Source organism: Trichosurus vulpecula, chromosome 8 (genome assembly GCF_011100635.1).
Source record: "Trichosurus vulpecula isolate mTriVul1 chromosome 8, mTriVul1.pri, whole genome shotgun sequence".
Taxonomy (NCBI): Eukaryota; Metazoa; Chordata; class Mammalia; order Diprotodontia; family Phalangeridae; genus Trichosurus; species Trichosurus vulpecula.
This window is the reverse complement of record NC_050580.1, coordinates 93,008,868-93,030,172: the sequence shown is the minus strand read 5'-3', so window position 1 is coordinate 93,030,172 and position 21,305 is coordinate 93,008,868. Positions and strand designations below refer to the sequence as shown.

Below are 21,305 nucleotides of genomic sequence, written 5' to 3'. Positions count from 1 at the left end.
TAGTTTTGAGAGTAGAAATAGGAAGAATTACAAATGACAATACAGAATAAGTCACTTGTCATACAGTCTAGTCTTTATTTAAAGACTTTTTTCAACTGTGATTTACAGCTTTGGCATAAGTAGGCTAATCATTCAGCCACTAACTGCCAATGGTTGTAGAAATAAAGTCATGGTGGTATATAGGGAGTCAGTACTAGTAAATAAATTACCAGAGCAAAGAGAATAGCAGAGTAAAAACATATCACTGTAATAAACCTCCACAAAAGTTTGCCCTGAGGCTTTTTTGAGGGTCAAAGGCAATCTTCATTGATGCTTTTATGAACACTAAAGAAAGGAAACAATTCTTAGCTTGAATTAGGATGAAGGGAGTAAAAACTCTTATGTTAAGAAACAAATCAGTTAAACACTTCAACTTGTATTAGTTTGAAGGCTTGATTTGAAGGGACAGGGAAGAAGGAAAAAATGTTATGTCACTTGAAAAAACTTCATAAAATAAAAATGACTTAAATCATTTTCATTAGCTGATTATGAAATCTTGTTTTTCATCCTTCTAGATTAAGGCCAAGGACACTTCAGCAATGTGCCCATTTATAGTAATGAAGCTGTATGCTAAATGATTTTTTAAAAAATCCTAGTATATGGTTATCAGTGCATACTGATGACAATAGCTAACTAACATGGTTAAATATCTAAATTGTTGCTTTAAATTTATTTGGATACCTAAACTCAGAAGTAATTATTTAGAAGAAAAAAGTATTAAAATCTAGCTGATAGATTAAAACAAGGTGATTTAATAAGCCTTTTTTTTAATCTGTATAATAAAAAGTTCAGTTCTTAAAATTCAGTTAATTATTTAAATTCCTAACTACAGGAAACAAATGATTCTCACTTGGACATTCTCCATTTAATATATAAAACAACTTTTTTTAAAAAAATACTATCCCGCAGGATATTTACCTTAACTGGGTAAGTTTTGTAACAGAAAAGCATAACTGCTGACTAGTACAGCTCTTTTCTAGCTCTCCATTTCTAATTGAAATGAAAGAATTTTATCAACTTGGACATGAGTCACAACTTGGACAAAACTTGAGGTCCTATGAATTTATAAGGAGAAACAGACTAGACTGGGTTAAATGTATAACTAAAGGGAAAGGGAAAAAATCCACTTAGAGCAACTTTTACTTATAAAATTGCCTATATTAAACTATATCTTATATGCTCTGAAACTTTAACTTTTAAAAATAGCAATTTGTCAGTGCAAGTTGTAACTTACTTGACTGTTAAGCATTATTTTCTAATTTTAGGGCTTCTGTCTCAAGTGTATTCAAATACACAGCTGAAACATTTGCACCCCCTAGCTGTCATATATAATATAGACAGAATTGCCTAGTAGTATACATTCCTGTTCAGCTACAAATTTGAGGCAGTTTTAGTCAATTTATCTAGAAAATTATTCAGAAATAATCATCAATTTAAAACATCTTCATGATTTATCCATTTATACACAGTACACAAACAACCCCACTTCTGTACAGGTCTATCACATGCAAACCACCTATTAAGACACAAACTTTAAAAATAATAGTCATAACTCAGCATACTTGCTCCAATTGTATCTCCATTTTCCAAATGGCACATTGAGTAGTCTAAAATAGGATGTTTTTAACAATCTTATTTAAAAAATTCTTCGGTAAAATATTTTCATACTTAAAAAACTCCCCTAAAATTTTCAAAATACTCACTATGCAACTTACAGGAACCCTAAAATACATTTACAAGGCTCTAAACCAAGGTATTTACATACCAAATAATATAAAGCAAAATAAAATAAAATAAAAATTTAATGATATATTTAAATGCATGAATGCACTAAAAATTTAGGAAATGAAGATTAAGGCTGTCTCTGAGTAGTAATTCACATAACTTCACATAATAACCAACTTTGGAAACATCAGTCTTGCACATTCTTATAAATCTACCACTTCTAAGCAGTAGCATATATTAAGTATTACTTCAAACGGATTGCTAATTCTATGTTTGAACATGCTTTTAAAACACTGTAGTTATTAAATATTTACAATGTATAGTTTTCAATCTTTATGCAAAAGCCCAAGTATGACTGCCTGACTTCCATATAAACATTTTTGCTAAAAATTTGCTTCCAAAATTAAATGCAATATACTATAATTTTAATAAGAAAAACACTTCTGATATGTGCCTAAATGTGGACCACAAATATTTGTTCAAATAAATCAGACAGTAGTGTTCTTTTAGACTGCAACATTTCTATGTCAAATGTCAGTTTCTTTGGGCATTCAGAAAATTTAATGCTCTTTAGTTACTTCCAGAGTATGTATTTCTTCTGAATGACAAATGTCTTGGCCGAAATAATATTTGGTCCACCATTAAGAAAAAAGGATTCAAGATTCACATAGAACTGATAAGTGATCCACTGTACTTCCAGATCCCCAATTTTTCCTTTCAGAACAGTGATACAAAACAGTGAAGACAGAAGAAAATGGAAGGGTGATATAAGAAGCAAAATTCATAACCCATTTCTCTGCTGCTACTATATCAAAATTTGTAGTCAGACTTGTCTTTATTGACTTTATTTTTGTTTTTGTACACAAAGAAAAATCATGTTCATATCCATCATGAACAAAAACTTAAAAAGGCAGAACTAGAAGACATGTGTCCTTCACCAAAGCAAAGCTGTGCTAAAAGTTCCAAACATTTCCATTTTAAAAATAAATATTTCCATTTCCCGATGTCTACGTTCCCGTCTTCACAGAGTGTCACTGGAAACTGAAGCCTATCATGAATTACCCTTTTGTTTAAAGAGTCCCAGCTCACTGTGTTTGGTAACTTGCCATGCCATATCCAGCTTGGTTAGGTATTACAGGAGCAGCTTGTCCTTGGGCAGGCTGAGCACCAAATCCACCCATCCAGGCTGCAGATGGAGATTGGCTATAAACAAAGAAATGTCTCATTTAGAATTTATCTACAGTGAAGATACAGAATCTAACAGTTCTTTGGTAACAAAAAAGTTGTGCAGAGCACATATTTATAGCAAAATTTTAAAGGAGATGCTAATAAAAAAGTACATTTGCTCTACATAGGTTTATAGTCATTCAAAACAGAAAGATCAAAAAAGGCAATAGAACCAAAGGAAAAAAAAATTTGGGTTGCATGCCCCACTAATCTACAAAAAAAAAAAAAAAACATTTAAAATGGTGAAATTTCATGTACACTAGAAAGTCACATATAATCATATAGTACATTTACTGCTTTAGGTATCTTGTACTATACAACCTCAGAGTACTGCATACACAGTGTAAAGCCTATAGGAGATTTTAAAAGGAAGGCTTAGGGTTGTCTGAGACTCAAAAACTTCCTAGCTACTTAGTACCCAAAAGGGGAACAGGCTGCTTCAAGGCCTCAGGAGATGGTAGCCTCCACTGCCTTGAAGGTTAAAAAATTGCAAAACAGCTACTTGTTGGCTTTGAGGTGAGAGAGATGGGGAAGGTATTCCTATCCAAATACAGTTTGGGACTAGCTTGCCTCTGAGGTTCCTTCAAATTCTGAGATTCTGTGAAAGATGCTCATGGTAGTATCAGGGACTAACTCATGAGAGCAAAAAAGCAATAATAAATGCTACATATTCTATTTGGTATCAGATAATTTTTTCTATTTATTCCATATACAAAGTAAAATCTCATTTCAGAACTACACAAATTTGAGAAATCAACATGCAAAAATATCCAATAAAATAAAGGCATCATGCTACATTATAGCTTATAGATGATATCATACAAGCGAAATCACTTGAATTTATGAGGATACACACCAAGCTAACTATATACCACATTACATACACAACCAAAGCTAGTAAGACTCAAAGCTAACATTGTGCAATGATTAACTAGAGTAGAATTAGCTCTTCTCAGTAATACAATGATCCAAGACAATTCCAAAAGACTTATGATGGGAAATGCTAACCACATCCAGAGAAAGAACTATGGAGTCTGAATGCAGATCGAAGAATATTATTTTCACTTTTTTTTTCTTTCTTGTGGTTTTTCCCTTTTATTCTCATTCTTCTTTCACAACATGACTAACGTGGAAATATGTTTAACATGATTGTACATGTACACCCTATATCAGACTGCTTGCTGTCTTGGGGAGGGGAGAATGGAAAGGAGGGAGGGAGAAAAATTTGGAACTCAAAATTTTACAAAAATGAATAGTAAAAATTATCTTTACATGTAATTGGAAAAAAAATACTATTAATAAGACTCAAAGCTAACTACACCTATGAAAGGTTCTTCCTTACATGACTAAACTGTATTCCTTAAGGATTCAGAAGAATTCAGAAGCAGCTTAAGAATAGTGTGAAAACCACCACAAAGTAAAAACATTGGTGACATTTACGTCAAGCCTTTCTTACAGTCCTGTAAACAGTGAATAATAGTATAAAATAAATCTGAGGATTTTCAACTTCTTATGAACGGCTTTTATTTGGCACTATTTTAAAATGTAGCAAGTGTAACTAGGAAAAAGGAAATCTGCCAAATCAATCACCACTTATGGATTATAGAAAAGACTGTGTTAGGCAATGAAGATAAAAAAAATCTCCTTATCAAACACATTCCTATAAAAGGTTTAATGTCTTCACTTTCACTACTACCTAACCAACCAGCAACTCAGAAAAGTCAGCATAGACTCCATGGAGATTATTATAAAATATGAAGAGATAACTTACTCAACTCCAAATCCTTGCTGATTCCATGCTTGCCCATACATTCCATAGGATGGCACTTGCCATCCATTTGCCATATATTGTCCATACTGTTGTGGATTTCCATACACCTGGCTCCACTGGCCCCACTGACTATAGTCAACCTAGGAAAAATAAATATCTTAGATGACATGTAAGAAATAAATCTTATTCAGGATTTTGTGAGAAGACAGAGGACAAGAGAAAGAACATATTGACTGAAGACCCTCACGGTGTAGGGCACTGTTGTTATGCAAATATTTAAAGGTGACACACCTGTGAAGAGAAACTAGCACAACTTCAAGTTTATTCTCTTCTTAATAATGTGTAAAGACATTTAAAAGTGTTACTATGTTTTAGGTTTTTCATCAAAAAGTTATAAAACTCCTTCTGGGATATATTTTAACTAATACATGAAACAGTGTGAAATTCATGAATCCAATTACCTGTTGGAAGTTTTTAGTCATATCAGGAGATTCTTTACCCCAATAACACTTAACTACGTGTCCTTCAATTGTTGTACCATTTACTGAAACAATGGCATGGGCTGCACTTTCGTGTGTTGAAAATCTAGGAGATGAAAAAACAATATGTTAAAACTTTTATTTTAAAGCACACAGTTGCAAGGGTTTTTTTTTTGTTGTTGTTGTTTGTTGTAGACTTCATTTTGGATGTGTGTGGTTTTTTTTAAAACTTTGCACAATGAAGCATGCATGCAAAATGACAGCTTACAGATATGGCTCCTATCTTCTAAGAGGTAAATCCTATGGGCTTATAAAAAGATTTGCATTGCAAAAGAATGCTAGCATATGGCATGTTGATATTATGGTGCCAACCAAAAATAATTCAAAGGAATGAATCAACACTTTTAAAGCAACAAAAATGACTATATGTGGCAACCTTACCTGACAAATGAATAACCTTTTTCAGGAAAAACTCTTATTTCCATAATTTGTCCAAACGGTGAAAATGTCTGTCTCATGAGCTGATCTACAAGAACCAAACCAAACCAAACAAAAAAGACAAAAACCCCCATAACATTTAAAGCAGATTTGTACCATGAAATGGTGTCACACCATGAAATGATGTCAATGGTACAGAAAAACCCACTAGAATAAGATAAGAAAACAGATCCTACCTGTTAACCCAGAAGCAATTCCTCCACAGTATACAGTACAATTTTTTGGACTTGACTGATTTACCACATCTTCAAATCTCAACTGTTTTGTGCTATCTTTTTGCAGAAAGAAGATAGGAAGTTTGGGTTTTATTAGTTGTAAAGTCCTACAAAATTCAGCTTTTGAGAAGTATAAATCGTTTAGACACAGTATTATTTTGAACTGTTATATCAGCATGCAAGAACGAACACAGTAATTCTACAAAAAGAGACAAGAGAGGAAGGTATGATTCTTTTTCTCTATGTAATTATATCACCTCATCTATTAATTCTAATCTAATTATTTTTACATTACTTCAAAGAATATGTGCTCAAAACAAACCCCATTATTCTCAACAGACAGTAAATTTAGGACAAAATCTAGAATTCTGAGGATAAAATTATTATAGTTGGTTGGTATTACTGAGAACACTAAGACATGATTCTGTGCTGAAGCTATAAATCAGACCCCAGTTAAACTGTCCATGCTATATAGACATAATTCTACAATAGATCCATAAATCAGACCCCAATTAAATTCTTCATAGTATATACCGTGATCCCTATGATCTTAACAACAGTAATTGTCTTACTTTCTTGTGTACTTTTAGGAGCTGGTGGTTTACGTGTTGCCCAATTGGTCCGGATTTGACGACCTCCTAGCCACTGACCTCCCATATGTACAATTGCATTTTCTGCATCCTGTAAATCCAGAAAGAAAAATAGTAATAAAAGGCTGAGAAATTTAAAACAATTACCAGACAAAATAATTACCAGTAAATATGGTCTATTATAAGGAACTGGAATTTTGGAGTTGCAAGAATTCAAGAAATCACTTCAATAAGCTTTAATTCACAGATATCCTAAATAAGTCATAGCAACTGTCTGGTAAATGGATTAACATCAAGAGGTTAATTTCAACTCAAGGGACTCAAAAAATTTTTTTACTTACCAATTTAAAAACACTGAGCTGGTAATCAAGGAATAGTTTATTCTTAAAGTAAAAAACAAAACAAAACAAAACAAACCCTGGTCTAAGAAATTTTTAAAGTGTCATTAGACTAACAACCTTTCCCCTATCATAAACTTAAAGTTGGATGTTTCTGTGAATAAAACTGCATATTTAAAAACAGGTTTTTAATGTAACTTTGATTTCAGGACACCTAGAGATTAAACCCATCTTAACAGAGAACTACATTATAACATTCAATGCATTTATGACATTTAATCACTCATGACTTATGTAGCAAAATTAAAGTGCTTAAAAAAACCTGTCATTAGTCACTGGGTTTGCATATTCAAAATTTCAGTGCTTTAATGAAATGCAAAGATTCTAAGTTCCTGAAGCAAAAGCTTAAAAATTTTTAAAAAATGTTTCTAAAAAACTGTTGCCAGTTTTTGGTCTAAGTGTCTCAATTTATATTTTATGGTCAACAAAATATTTAGACATTAGGCTATCTGATTTTTTTTTTCTAATAAAAAGACCACACACAGTCTGTTTTAATTTTCATTGAAATATTCTTGTATAGCCTTAAATTCCCAGTTACAAAAAGAGATAATAGATAGGAAGCAGAAAGAATAAATTATTGTTATTTATAAAGCAGAGAGAGCAACACTATCCAAGAAAATATGAAAAGGTTCAGTTTTTTTATTATCCTAATGTCAGGGCATAACTAGCACTACTCAAGTGTGGTTATTATTTCAATAGTGATTACTGTAGCCAAATTTCTGTCCTAAAACTATCATACAATGTAGCCACTTTACCTACACTAACATTTTAAAAAAATCTTCCTTATGTCTACCAACTAATATCATGTTCCTATATTCAAGTTCATGAACAAAGAATGAGGATAGTATGTTAAAAAAACAAAAAAACTACCATACACAATAAATATTTAAGCTAGTGGATTAAATATCTGGAATATTCAGGTTTCAGAACAAAATCTGGAGTTACAAGTTACTTACCAGTTTGTTATAAAACGATACAAAACCATAGCCTTTTGATTTTCCAGTTGCCATATCTTTAACTACCCGAGCATCCCTGTGAAAAGAAGCACAGCTAAATGAGGGAAATAATAATGACTTTCAAAATAAAAACTAAAAGGAACCACACACACTGTATTGTGAGCACATTTTTATACAAATTTCCAGTTAACCCTAATTAACTATAGCCATTCCTGAACTCTCCCTATTGCTTCTTTACCTGTTAGAAAAAAGCAGTAGGACAAAAACATGTAATAAACATGCAACCTATCAAATACAGCCTATTCTTTCTAAAACTAAATGCTCAAATTTGAAGATTAAAGGGAACAATAGTTTCCTTTTCTAATATTCTATTGACTATGGTCCTCTAAGGTTTACTGTTCTATAAATTACTTTAACAATGCTAACTACTTTACCATGCAATCTCTAAATAGTTAAATGTCTTCTGCCTAGTGATACAAAATATATGAAATATTAAAAAATTGAAAAAGAGGAAAAAAATAGGAATTAAAAAGGCATACATGGCCTGTTAACAGATTTCTTTATTTTTCTTGGTCAATTCTCTACCATCATTTTGGAGTTTGGGCAGCTGTAAATTTTGAAAAATTGACATTTTCAGAAATTTAAGAAAGGAGAATAAAAAACTAACAACAATGCTAAGCACACCAGTACGAAAACAACAAATTTACACAGAAATTTTTAGTGAGTAAGTTAAAATGATTGGAAATATAGAACTGCACTGAATATAGAATGTTAAAATGTAAATACTAAAATATGTATATATAAATAATGTATAATAAGAATAAATAGAAAATGAGAAAAAAAATCTACAACTGAGTTCCAGTGTGCACAGTTCCTTGCAGTTAGCCTTCAAGATCCTGTCCATTCTTATGAGCAATTCTGCAAAATAACCAGAATGCTATTACTTTTAATTGTGACTTGGACTTTAGAAAAACTGCAGGTCTCAGGTATAAATAAAGATTGAGAAACAGCAACCTGTATTATTCTTTTAATACTGATTTTTAAAAATAGTATTACTTACCACACTTAAGAGATTTAAAAGCAAAGCAAACACCAAAAATAGAAGATTAACAATTAAATATATTGGTCCATTAAAATTAAATATACAGAACAACAAAAACTATAGAGAAATGAACATTGTTGTTCTTAGCTGAATTATATTCTTGTAAAGCAGTATTAAATGTTCATTAATTTAAATCTGTAGAAAATAAATCTACAAAATATCCTGCTTTTAAAGAGCAAGGCAAGATAGACTGTTAGCACTTGCAAAAATTTTAATTTTCTAATACATTTGATCACAGAATATATTGTGAACTTTACAATATGTATTAGAGAAAGATCAATAGCATTTTCCCATTTCTGGCATAATCATGCATCACCAACAAGAATATCTATTCATATATAACAATACCTTTGACTCAGACATTTTAATACTAACAAAATTATTACTGACTAAATCATAAAAACAATGTATTTTACATTTAAACAAGAATAATCTCTCCAAGTTCACTATACTAAATTCATAACACAAAACATTCTAAGATTTTTACCTTATTATTCCCCTCCCTCTGCCCCCCAAAGCATTTATACACAGCCTAAATCACAGTTCCTTTTGTTTATCTTTATCTAACACATTTTCAAAACATTTACAAAAACTTGGACCTTAGGTTGACATTTACTTATAATCTACTAAACGTATTTCTTCAAAGTCGACATACAGAACAATTTCATTTATAAACATATATTGTGCACAGAATTGGTTGAAAACAAGATTCAAGAACACTAAAATACCATATTTGCAGTTTAAATAACATAATACAAAACAATGCTAACTGGGGGGAAAAAAACTTTAATTCTGAAACAAGTCAATCTTAAACTTTCCTGGCACTACTGAGTGAGATATTGATAATAATACTTACGATATTTTACCAAAAGGAGCAAATGCTGATTTGATATCTTCTGTTGTTATTTCTGGACTCAAATCTCCAACAAATACATGGAAGTGATCTGGAATCGAAGCATTTTATGATAAAAACACTCAGGAACTTAATTAGTAGACCTCAGGCTTGGAGAAAACATGATTAAATTGAGATTCATAAAAATGTTACCATATTGATCCCTGAGGTGTACAGTAATAGCTACAATATACTTACTAGAGGTATCTTTTTTCTGGCTACTTGGTGTTGTTGCCCAGTTTACTTTGACCTCCTAAAAATAAAGATTGCATTTAAAACAATTAGTCATTTCACTGTGGTCACTAACTTACTTTTAATTTGGAAGGATTTTTTTAAAATGAAGTATCAGACTGAATAAAGCAAAAACACATTATAACTTAGGAGCTCTTTGTGTTTGAAAAGTCACCAAAAAATAACACAGTGGTTAGCATGCAAAGATGTGTGTGTGGAGTTACTTTTTAAAATGTACAAAATGTTCTTCAAACTTACCTTTCCCAAAATTTTTCTCCCATTCATAGCCGCTAATGCAGCAGCTGCATCTCTGTGTTCATAAAATTCCACAAAGCAATATGGGTCATTGCTTGTATGCTGCAAAACAGAAAATCCAACAGAAGAGTTGACCCTTCTGCTATCGGGTTGCTGAGAAGAAAATCCAGGAAAAAACATTACTGACAGCTAGGAATTTTAAGAGAGATTGCAAATAGCTAATGAAGCCTAACACGTTAAAAGATAAACCTTATAACTTACACATAATAAGGAAAATAGTATGGTATTCTTATAGAACTATAAAAAGGACTATAATAGCATGCCTATATTAAATTTAAATTATCAGAATACGGCCTAGTCATTTTATAACTAACAATTTAATTTTATATCAAAGTATTCTTTATTAAAATTATTAGTACATACCAAAGTGCTTCAACATTTATCAGTGGTGTTCATTAAAAATACTATACCAAGGATTGACAGGTAATCAACCATAAAGTAATTAATGAGAAAAATGTAAAAGCCAATTTCTATAAAAGAACTTTTTTAAAGACTACTTTGCCAATGATGTTCAAAACCTAAAATTAAGTTCACCAAATCTGAAATGATGCCATATACATCATCAGAAGCAGTAAGGCAATGCTGAAAAATGGAAGAGGGTGGAGTCAGGGAGACTCCAGATCTAGTCCCAGCTCCACCACTAACTCCCTGGTGTCTTTGGGCAAGTCATTTTATTTCCCTACTTCTCAGTTTCCTCATCTGTAAAATGAGGGGGTTGGACTAGATCATCTCTAAGAGCTCTTCCAACTCCAAAAGTTAGACCAAAGAGTGAGGATCACTAATTACCAGTGCTTCTCTCTCCTATGTACATCTGAAATGGATGAGCTGTACTCATGCATTACACTCTTGCATCTTTTGGAGTTTCATGAATACAAAAAAAATACAGGAAAAAAAAAATCACAAAGCAAGTCTTTTCCTTTCTGACTTTCATCAGTACTATAGGAGATTTCCTATAGTACTGGTAGACTGGGTTACATAATAATTTCCTCTTACAAAAAAGAAAATTAAGAAAAAGAAACAAAGTCAGAGACTTCTAGTACCTACTCAAACAAATTCTCTAAGATTGAGCCTTCCTAGAATTTTACAAATCTAGCTCAGAGATCCTCTCCAAAAGAAGTTGAGGAGTATCTATTAACTTTGAATTTGATCTCAGCGATCAAATTTCAAGTGTTTTCTGAAAATGCAAACAAACAAATGTTTAAGGACATGTCTACAATTACACATTGTGAAAAAAATTGTTACAGAAACAATTTTGTAAAATTAGACTTCAAGTTAATTCATAATTGTACAGTACATATAATAAGCATATGATTCAAAACCTTCCCTTATCATTACCAATGCTATTGAGAGAATTAGTGTATATATTTCAAAGTGGACTGAAGGGGGCTAAAATACCAGCAAAATAAGAATCTTTTAGCCAAAACCATTTTCTTGTGCCTGGAAAAATTTCAGTAAAGTGATCCATAAATGGGACTCTTAAAACAATAGTGACAAAACAATCAGACTACATTTAATCAGAAACAGAGAAGTGTGATCATTAGCTCTGGCAAAAATCCCTGGGCTATCACACAAAATCCTATTGTTGGAATAGTGTCAACATTATTCTCACTTATGGAAACTGACAGAAAAGAATTCAAGTCTTGAAACAAATTTAAGTGAGCTAATTAACCAATATTAATAACATTTATAAAAGAGAAGGCTAGCAATAGAGATATGGAGCTAAAACTCTATGGGTACATAGCAGTCCTCCCACTCTTTCCTAAATCTGCTAGTATATATACTCTTTCATTCCTACTACTAAGCAGTACTGGAGTTATCTAGCAGATTGTTAACCGTAGAAAAATACATAGTAGTGCATTTCTGAAAACAGTTTTGGAAAAAGAAGAACAAAGTCTTTATTACTTGTTAGCTAAAAATAATTGCTGTAGGCATTTGAAAGCTAAAAGCATTAGCCTACTTGCAAATAGCTGGCTAATTTCACGTTTGTTTAGTACTTACAGTGTGACAGGTGCTCTAAGATATGCACTCTAAGAACTGACATTTGAAATAAATTTACTGTATTTAAGCTATAAAAACATTTGATATATTATGCCTAGTAACATAAGGAAAAATGGTCCAAGTCTATTTTGTGATGTACAGAGTCTTTTCAAAAGTAACTCAAGATTTCAAAAGAAAAACAAGATTCTTCAAGATTTAAAATAAAATTGCTTCAAAAGTGAAACACTTTTACTTCCACTTCTGCAGCTCTACAACTTTAAAGGGCATCTCACTAAGTATCACTTGAAACAACAATAGTGAATTGTTTCCTTTATACTTGTTAGTGATGTCATCAATTATTGTTAGATGATAGGAATTCCAAATTTAGAAGACAAAAGGAAGTTTAGGATTATACGACTTAACATATATCAATCCAAATTAATATAGAGGAGAACATAGGCTAATTTTAAAAGGATATAACAAAAAGATAAAAAAGAATGAAGGAAATACTGTTTATAGACTTTGTTCCAGACATCTTCCTGGTAATTTCTTTTAAATATAAGAATAGATTTCTACTTTAAAAGCGTAGCTGTATACCAAGCTGGTCATTATTAATTGTAGTTACTAAACACTCCTAAGATGCATTGCATAGTACTAAGTATATTACAATTTCATGTGATTACATGCACTAGGACTCCTTAACTTAATATTTTCACTTAATTAGTAACATTTTTACTTTCAAATAACTTCACTCAGGTTTTCAACATGAACAGATGCAATATCAAAAGCACCTTTTTACATTTACCATCTTCTGAAGACAACTATTTAGCATGAAGGGCGATTTTAAATGAAACCTCTTTGAACACAGTTTGACAAAAGCATCTTAGTAATAGCACCGACCTGGCCAAACTTCAAGCTCCCTCTGACAGAGCTCTTATTCCAAGAGCTTACAGCAAAAATCCTTATCTATCAATACATGCATCACTGCATTTTTTAAATTAAAATGCTATGTAGTTGAGGTCACATTTTATTGGGAAGATCTTACCTCTGTTATCATTTTACAGCTTTTACATGGTCCAATTTGACTGAATAACTGAAGAATAAGGACTTCTGTCACATCCCTGGAGAGATTTCCTACATAGCTATACAAGAGGGGGAAAAAATAATATTTTCACAAATGTTATCTTCTTACTTGCCACTGACAAGTTTTTAGGTAATTTAAGATATTTCATTATCTTGATAAAATTTCTCAGTTTCTTAATGTTGGGCCTTATCCTACAAATAAAATATGACCATTTATTTTTTTATAAGCACCACAAAATTTTCTGCCACTGAGGTAGTTTTTGGGAACTTTAAGAGCAACTTTAAGTTGTGGCCTTATAGTTAATATAAGTATAATTATTTCAATTCTTTTCCATCTGCAGAACAGGCTTTTTATTTCCATAGAATATTTGAGGGGAAAAAAGGCAAACCTTTCAAACTAAGATTTGTATTATAGATAATAGCCGCCAAATAGTCTCTAAAATAACTCAAAAGAGTTACTTGTAATATAAACATCAACCTCCAAGAATTAAGATGTTAATAGGGCAAAAAGGGAACAAGTTATAAGGTGGGTCTAGTTTAATCCCTAAACAGTATTTTGGGAGAATTCCAATATAAGTATATAAATATATACATAGACATATAAACATATGTGCACACATCTTTTTTTAAGTATGGCCAATGTCACTGGAGACTTATGGGGATGGGAAAATGAAATAGTGAATTTGGAAAAGAAATTTTACATTTTTATTGGTTTAATTTTGTACTTAACTAGATTAAAATTCATATGAGGTAAACTAAGTCAAAAAAAGTTACTATGCTATATTATACATCTTTATATAGTCACTTCACCTTATTTACCTAGTTATACTTTGTATCAGAATCCTTATAAAAGTATAGTTTTGAAGAGAGTGAATTTTGATGGTAACTTTCCTAAAAATCAAATATATAACTTTCCTGGGGACACAGGGGAGGGAGGGAGAAGTAATTAAGGGAGAGGGAAGATCCTAGAAAATTCAGAGAAACAAAAAGGTAAACCGAATATGCCCTCTGTTATGGATTTTAAAAAGTGCTCTATCTCCAGAATTTATAAGCCTTCTAGAATTCACTTACTGTGTGTAAAGATGGCCACTCTTCCATAAAAAACAAAGAACTTAAATGTAAACAGTATCCTTCAATCATATAAACAAAACAATATAAATAAAATATTAACATGCTTTATTTAGCTTTCTGGAAGAAACTCTATAAATTTCATTATCACTATAAGATATAACATTTGGAAAACCAGACAAGTTTCTGGACAAAAATAAGTCCTACATGCATAATAATTAGATAATTTTAAACCATCTAAATTTCTCTGAAATGTAGAAATCCAAAAGGGAAAATGACATAGGACAAGATAAGGTAAAAATTATAAAAATCTGATGGAGATAATAACACAATTTTTAGTTGTATTAAAATGTTTACAGTAGAAACTATTGATATACATGTTCAGAAAAGGCAACCAAAAAAATCCCCTAATACTTAAATGACATACTGTTTCTAACAGTAAAGAATTTCATCCAAAGTTTCTTCCAAAACTGATTCCTCAAACATAAAATCAGAAACGAACTTTGCTGATGTCCCATACACTAGCCTCCACACACAGCATCACTGATCAAACAGAAGACCATATATTGCATTGCTTCTTTCCAGCAGTTGTAATGGACTTATGAATCATCCATATTAATTTACTTGGAACTACCAATATTTATCTGTGATGTAGTTGAGTGATGTAGCTGGTGGCCATAGCTTTCTTCTGTGCAAAGTTACCTGGGCTATCCCACAACTGAACCTTGTGGGAAACTATGCTTTATTTAACTAAATAAACTAGTTGAATTTTTTAGTTAAAATACAAGACTACATCCTTATAATGATTAAAAGTAAATAGGTTCAATTATTTTCATTTGAGACAATTTAATAATCAACATAGAGGCATATGTATTAAAAACTATGTTAAAGTATTAAAAATTTTGAAAAACTATATAAAACTTTCTAATTTAAGAAATATTTACAGAAAATATAATTAGTCAACTAGCTTCAAGAGGCTATAATCATAAAATAAACTTGTTCTAGATCTATTCCTTTTTCAGACCACTTAATTCCAAGATGTAGACTTTATGTCTCAATATATGTGTAAAGATATATATGTATATACATACGTACATAAATACACACACATACATATATGTATATAAATAACAGGTTTTAAAGAATTCCCTAAATGAACAATTAGATAACTGTTTCCATTTCTAGCAATGATAGATATCACTAAAGAACGATTTTTAGATCAATTCTTATTATCTCAGAATCGAATAGAATTTATAATGTAGACAACTGATGATTGAGATCTATATCAGATTTCTCAGTTTTACTTTTTCTCCCATCAAATGACTCATTTTATGGAGAAAAATTAATAGCCTTGTTTTTACACTGCACATAAATGTTAGTAGTGACCTTTTAGTTTCAAAAAAGTCACCACTAAGATCACTCCCGTAACACTATCATTCTAAGGTTAAAAGGGTCCTAATATAGTCTCCTAAATTTCTGCCAAAATCTGATCACCAGTTCTTTTATCTATAATGGTATAACCTTTAAAGAGTTGCATAAGTCACATATTATATGGTGCTTTTAAAAAAAGTAGGTTATATATTTTTCTTGTGTTACTACTAAAAAAACCACCTATACTATATACTATTTGGTTTTACACCATCACGTACTAAATTTTTCCTAGACAATATTACAAAACCAGTCTAAGACATTTGCAATAGCCAGCTCTCCAGATCACTTGTACTTAAAAAAATACATTGTATAACGGGAAAGGTAAGTTACCCTTTTCTTCTACCCTGCAAAATACAGCTGTCAGTGCTTCCCCAGCCCCCTTATGCTGGTTATATGAAATGTTCATTGAAAAAAAATTTTTTTCATTACCTGAAAAATCTAAAATATTAGAAAGATTCTACACTGCAAATCCTTGCATTTGAAGGGAAATCAGTGTACAGGAATTCCAAAACAAAGTTAGTAAAAGGGTACGCCTGACAATTAGACTTCAAGAAAAAGGAAGGGCATACCTTAGAGCACTATTTTCTCTTCTAAGGGCAGGAACTGTAGAAATTGAAAGTATTAAACTGAAAAAGATATTTTTCATCTCTAACATCAGTGTTAAAATCCAGTTCAAAAGCTGACGCAAAGTTGTTTAACAGTAACACTCCACATTACCAAACTACCACCTATGGACTATGCCTCTAAGGCTGATGGTACCTATTTTAAAACATTATTTTATGGGAATAGAGTGATCAGTGTTGTTAGCCACTGGATGCAGAGGGGATGGAAAGACAAAGGACCAAACAACAAAAGAAAAACAAACCTATTTTGTTCTTACCAAATCCCCGGAGGTCAAAAAGAGCATCCTTAAGTAGATCCCTGACAAGCCACTTATTCAAAGTTGCTTCCACAGGCCAGACACAACTATTTTATTTGGGTGGGAATGCTGCAGTCAGCAAAGCAGACATACTACATTATGGGATTTGATACAGTGACTAGGATACACAATACATATAATGGGGGAATTGATTTGACAATATAACCAAATCTTTGACATCATGAGGTTCTATAATGGGGTATTAATAATACTGAATTTAGATTTTTCAGACTGTTAACTAATTCCCAGTCATGTGAAAGAGTCAAATTAAAGCTTTCTACTTTTCATTGTCACTCTGATTCAATTAACAAGATATTTTTCTAAATCCATAATTCCTTTAGAATCTGGAACCTTAGGCAAATAGTAAAATAAGCTAATATAGTAGGACCTTCCCTATCATAATAAAGAGACTTATTCCACATAGATTCAGCAGGCATATAACATGTTAAAACATATTTCCCCTCTTCCCTGAAAAAAGCTACATTCAGTATTAGCCTGGACGATGTAGTCTTACAAGGCAGGTGTCTATCATGTTTCCATACCAGCTATAAGGCAGTTTCCTTGTATTCTATGTGGGAAGTTACCTACTGTCTATTAAATAAAAATTAATGTCAGATGAAAACAACAAACATCAAAAAAATAGGCATTTCAAGTAGAGTATGGCAAATATAACACTATTCTCAAAAAAGCAATCCTATACCACTTTAAGCACTATAAAATAAATAAATAATACTGTAGGTAATTAATATTTAAAAACCTACCTATTAGCTAACACCACATTGTTTTCTGAAGATAGAACCATATGTCTTAGCTTGTGTGTGTCTGTAGGGAAAAAACCTCACTAGTAACACACAGGCATGTCAAGATAATAGACAAGTCTTGGTTAGAGTACATGATTAAAAGCATACTAACTGCTTGAAAATGTATTCCATAGATCACATGCTCGAAGTAATTAAGGCAAACAAAGTACCTAACATTAATCCTTTTAACATCTTCAAACTTGTGCCTCCGAGCATATTTTTAAGGAAAAACCCAGAAGGTATATTTCAAGAAAAAAGAATTCAAAGTCATTCTTTTTTTTCTGATACATCATAAATCTGAATTTACTTAAATTTTTATTAGTGATTTCCATGATACTAAATAGAAAAATGGAGTGCATCCTATTTGAAATAGGGTGACTATTTCTGTTTATAATGAGAACTAGGATTTTTTGCTCGCTGTACTAATTTGATGAAAGGAATGCAATCAACATAACACACTGAGTAGATATTACATAAAAGACAGTGTACAAGGTGTAATACAAAGGAGGGCGTATGGATGAAGTCTGAAGAGAGCTTACCACAGCAGAGTCAAAAAAAGAAAAAGGGAGAGGACAATGAAGCATTAATGAACAAAAGGTAGGGATAGAGTTTACAGGATTTGCTTATGTATATACACACAACACATTTGTACATACCTGTAAACAGATAAATCCATGTTTAGGTAAGTGTCAAAGCATGAGATGAAAAGGTATAGAAGGCAGGGGTAGAAACAGGTGACATAAAAGAGGTTAGCATATTTGGTCTGTTGGATAAAGCCTGATGAGACTTGTGGAAGCAAAAATGTGATGTTGTCAATGTACTATGTGGGATGAATGAAAATCTCAGTAATAGTACTCTGTTTCTAGAGGGAAACAATTTTTGGTCTAAATAGTAACTGGCAAGTGTGTCAAATAAGAAAGTGCTACTTCTTCAGAACCTGTTATGATGTAAATAACATTTCAGATTTTAGACACAATGTAACCTCTACCGTGTTAAAGAAATCCTAGCTAGGGGTTAAACCTAGTTCTTCCAAATACCTCAAGTCAAAGTACACATCACCAACTAAACACTAGAACTTGGCTTCATTAGTAAATAACAAATTTAAAGACTGCTCCAGTTCTCCTATTTCTGAAAAGAGAAGACCAAACTGAAAAGACAATACAAAATATTAATACAAAGTTTCCACCAAAGGGGGCCTTTCATTCAAATATTCTGAATGCTTAAGTGGGCCCTCATTCTGAAAATCTAAGATGGAAAATACCTCTCCTGAAAAGATGGTGAAACAGGAATGGAAAGGATTAAGTAATACAATGTTCCCAAGAAAATAAATAGAAAAAGGGAAATAATTTTCAAACTAAAGTATATTACTGGGCCACTTACTTTTCTGGTTAGGGTAAACCAATAGGAAGCCAAATGTTCAACTTGCTCGTGCAACCATCTTAAACCCACTCCAAAGAAAGCAATTTTCCCACAAGATCATTTGGTCTATTAACAGGGACAAGTAAAGTAAACTCCAAATCATGAAAAGCAAACATTAAGTACAAGAGTAGGAATCTAACTCCAAATGCTCAAGACAGTAGGTGCAAAGCAGAACACTAAGAAAATAAAAGTTATCCAACAAAATAAAAGATAACAACTACATTCCCCCTTACATATATTCAGAATAAACTGATACAAACGGTAGCAGAAGGGAGAAAGAAAGGAGTGCCACCACTACAGGAAAAGGAATACAAAAGCTGAGTCATCACTTCAGAAAGAAAACAATAAAATTAAGTCATTTAAAGAAGAGAGTCATTCATCTGCTAGGGTTTACATGGCAAAAGCAAAATAAAACTCCAGAGACATCAAATTAAAAGCTCAGAAAAGACACCCTTTCCATCCAACTCAGAAAGCTTCGGGATAACACACGGACCAGTGAGAAGGGCAAGAAGAGTTCAACAAGTGGCTATCCATTTGGAAGAGGCGGCTTTCCAAGTGAATTGCAGAAAAAAAAAAAGGAAAGGAAGATGCTTGGGTGACAAGTGCACAGAAATGAGGTGAATACTCCAGTCGAAAGAGGTCAGCAGAGGGAGAGGCTGTATGTAAGGCAGAAATAAAGAGCGGAGGGAGAAGGCGCAGTGATTGACACACAAGGTTCAGAATTTGGGGTGCAGGGATGGAAGGTAATGAGACAGATGCTCCGCTAGCTATCCTCCTTCACCCCGCTCGGGGACCCTCCCACCCCTTTTCCTCCCGGCTCCCCACCCTAACCCTGCATCCATCACCAAGCCCCCTCCCCTACCCCCGCTCCCGTTTTGAGTCTTTTACTCCTTGGACCCCCCGACCCTGAACCGGGGATGAAAACAAGGGGCGGTGAGTCTTTTGACAGCCTCAGGCTCTCGGATGCTGGGACAAGGGATGCAGATAAGGGGAAGGGGCGGCAGGCTGTGGGATGGGGTGGGAGTGGGGAGGAGGTCTCTGCCCGGGAGAAGACAGGAGGCGGCGGCGGAGGAGGAAGAATGTGTACGTGTCCGCCTCAGCTAGAGGCCGCCGCCCCGGCCCTGGCCCTGGCCCGGCCTTGCCCCCCCGCCCCCCGCCCCTCCGGCCCCCGGGGCCCAGCCTCGCGGCATCAGGCATCCCTGCCTGCTCGAGTACTCACAGGGTCCGGGGCTGCCCGTCGTCCTCCATCGCGGTGGGTGAGACGGAGAGATCCCGGGACCAGGGGGCGGGGGGTGGGGCGGGGGGGAGAGGGCAGGATCGGGGGAGGGAAGGGGGCGGGGTGGGGGAGGAGGGGGGGAGGGGGGCGACGGGCTCTGGCTGGGGACGGAGGAGAAGGCGCCGAACCCTGTTCTTGGACTCTCGCTCTCCCCCCAGCCCGCTCCCGACGCTGCGCTCAAAGCAGGAGGAGCAGGAGGAGGAAGAGGAGGAGGAGGAGGAAAAGGAGGATGGACAAAATGGCCGCCGCCACCAGCCAGGCAGGAAGCTGGGCAGTGCGCAAGCGCGGCCCGCCCGCTCGCTGCTTTAACCTAAGACACCGAGGGCAGCGCGCCGGGGCAGAGGGGGTGATGTCTGGGGAGAGAGAGAAGGTCGGGCGGCTGAAGAAGCTCCGTGCTCAGTTACACCTGGTACACTGCTTCCGCTGGACTCGCCGGCTGGTCCCAGCGCGGCCCGCCCAAGACGGAAGCGACGAAAAGGGCATATAACAAGGTAGCTGAGATCTCTGGGAATTGTGGTCCTGGAGACGGGCAAAAGAACACGCTCTTCCCGGGGATTTATGGGAATTGCAGTCCTGAGTCTCTGATCCACACAATCGCCGTGGAGCGACGTGAAGAAGGGGTTTCTGGGCAGGGTAGTCCCACGTCCGGGCAAGCGTCCGACAGGAACTAGGAGTCCTTGGAGGACGCGACGTGGAAAGGCGGGGAAATAAACCAGGAGACGAATTGTTCAGAAAGTAAACTACAGATCCCAGAAGGCCGTGTGGCACTTAGGCTTCTTGAAGGCTTGCTTTGGCCCAGCGCCCTCAAGGGCGGGGCATCCAGTAGGTGGGATCTGGGGCGGAGTTTCCTCTTTCTCCTCCCCTCATCTCCATGGAGTTTCTAAAGCCGTTGAG

At 34.2% G+C, this 21,305-nt stretch overlaps 1 protein-coding gene across 10 annotated transcripts; it reads right to left on the bottom strand.

The window, feature by feature from the left end:
* Positions 1-51: 51 nt before the first annotated feature.
* Positions 52-20,857, bottom strand: TIAL1 (TIA1 cytotoxic granule associated RNA binding protein like 1). Of its 10 annotated transcripts, none has more exons than XM_036736315.1 (14): positions 20,355-20,391; positions 19,097-19,201; positions 17,678-17,738; positions 13,461-13,557; positions 10,382-10,531; positions 10,091-10,145; positions 9,857-9,944; positions 7,899-7,974; positions 6,527-6,635; positions 5,916-6,011; positions 5,683-5,767; positions 5,224-5,347; positions 4,763-4,902; positions 52-2,967 (listed from the first exon to the last, which is right to left on the bottom strand). In XM_036736315.1, exons 3-14 carry the CDS (start codon positions 17,716-17,718, stop codon positions 2,850-2,852), a joined length of 1,179 nt encoding a protein of 392 aa, XP_036592210.1. In that variant the 5' UTR covers positions 17,719-17,738; positions 19,097-19,201; positions 20,355-20,391; the 3' UTR covers positions 52-2,849. The 10 variants fall into 10 exon arrangements, with proteins under 10 accessions (XP_036592210.1, XP_036592212.1, XP_036592217.1 ...); XM_036736317.1 differs by having other exon boundaries at positions 10,382-10,480; positions 20,355-20,371; XM_036736322.1 differs by lacking the exons at positions 17,678-17,738; positions 20,355-20,391 and adding exons at positions 8,438-8,505; positions 8,748-8,816.
* Between the last annotated feature and the right edge of the window lie 448 nt (positions 20,858-21,305).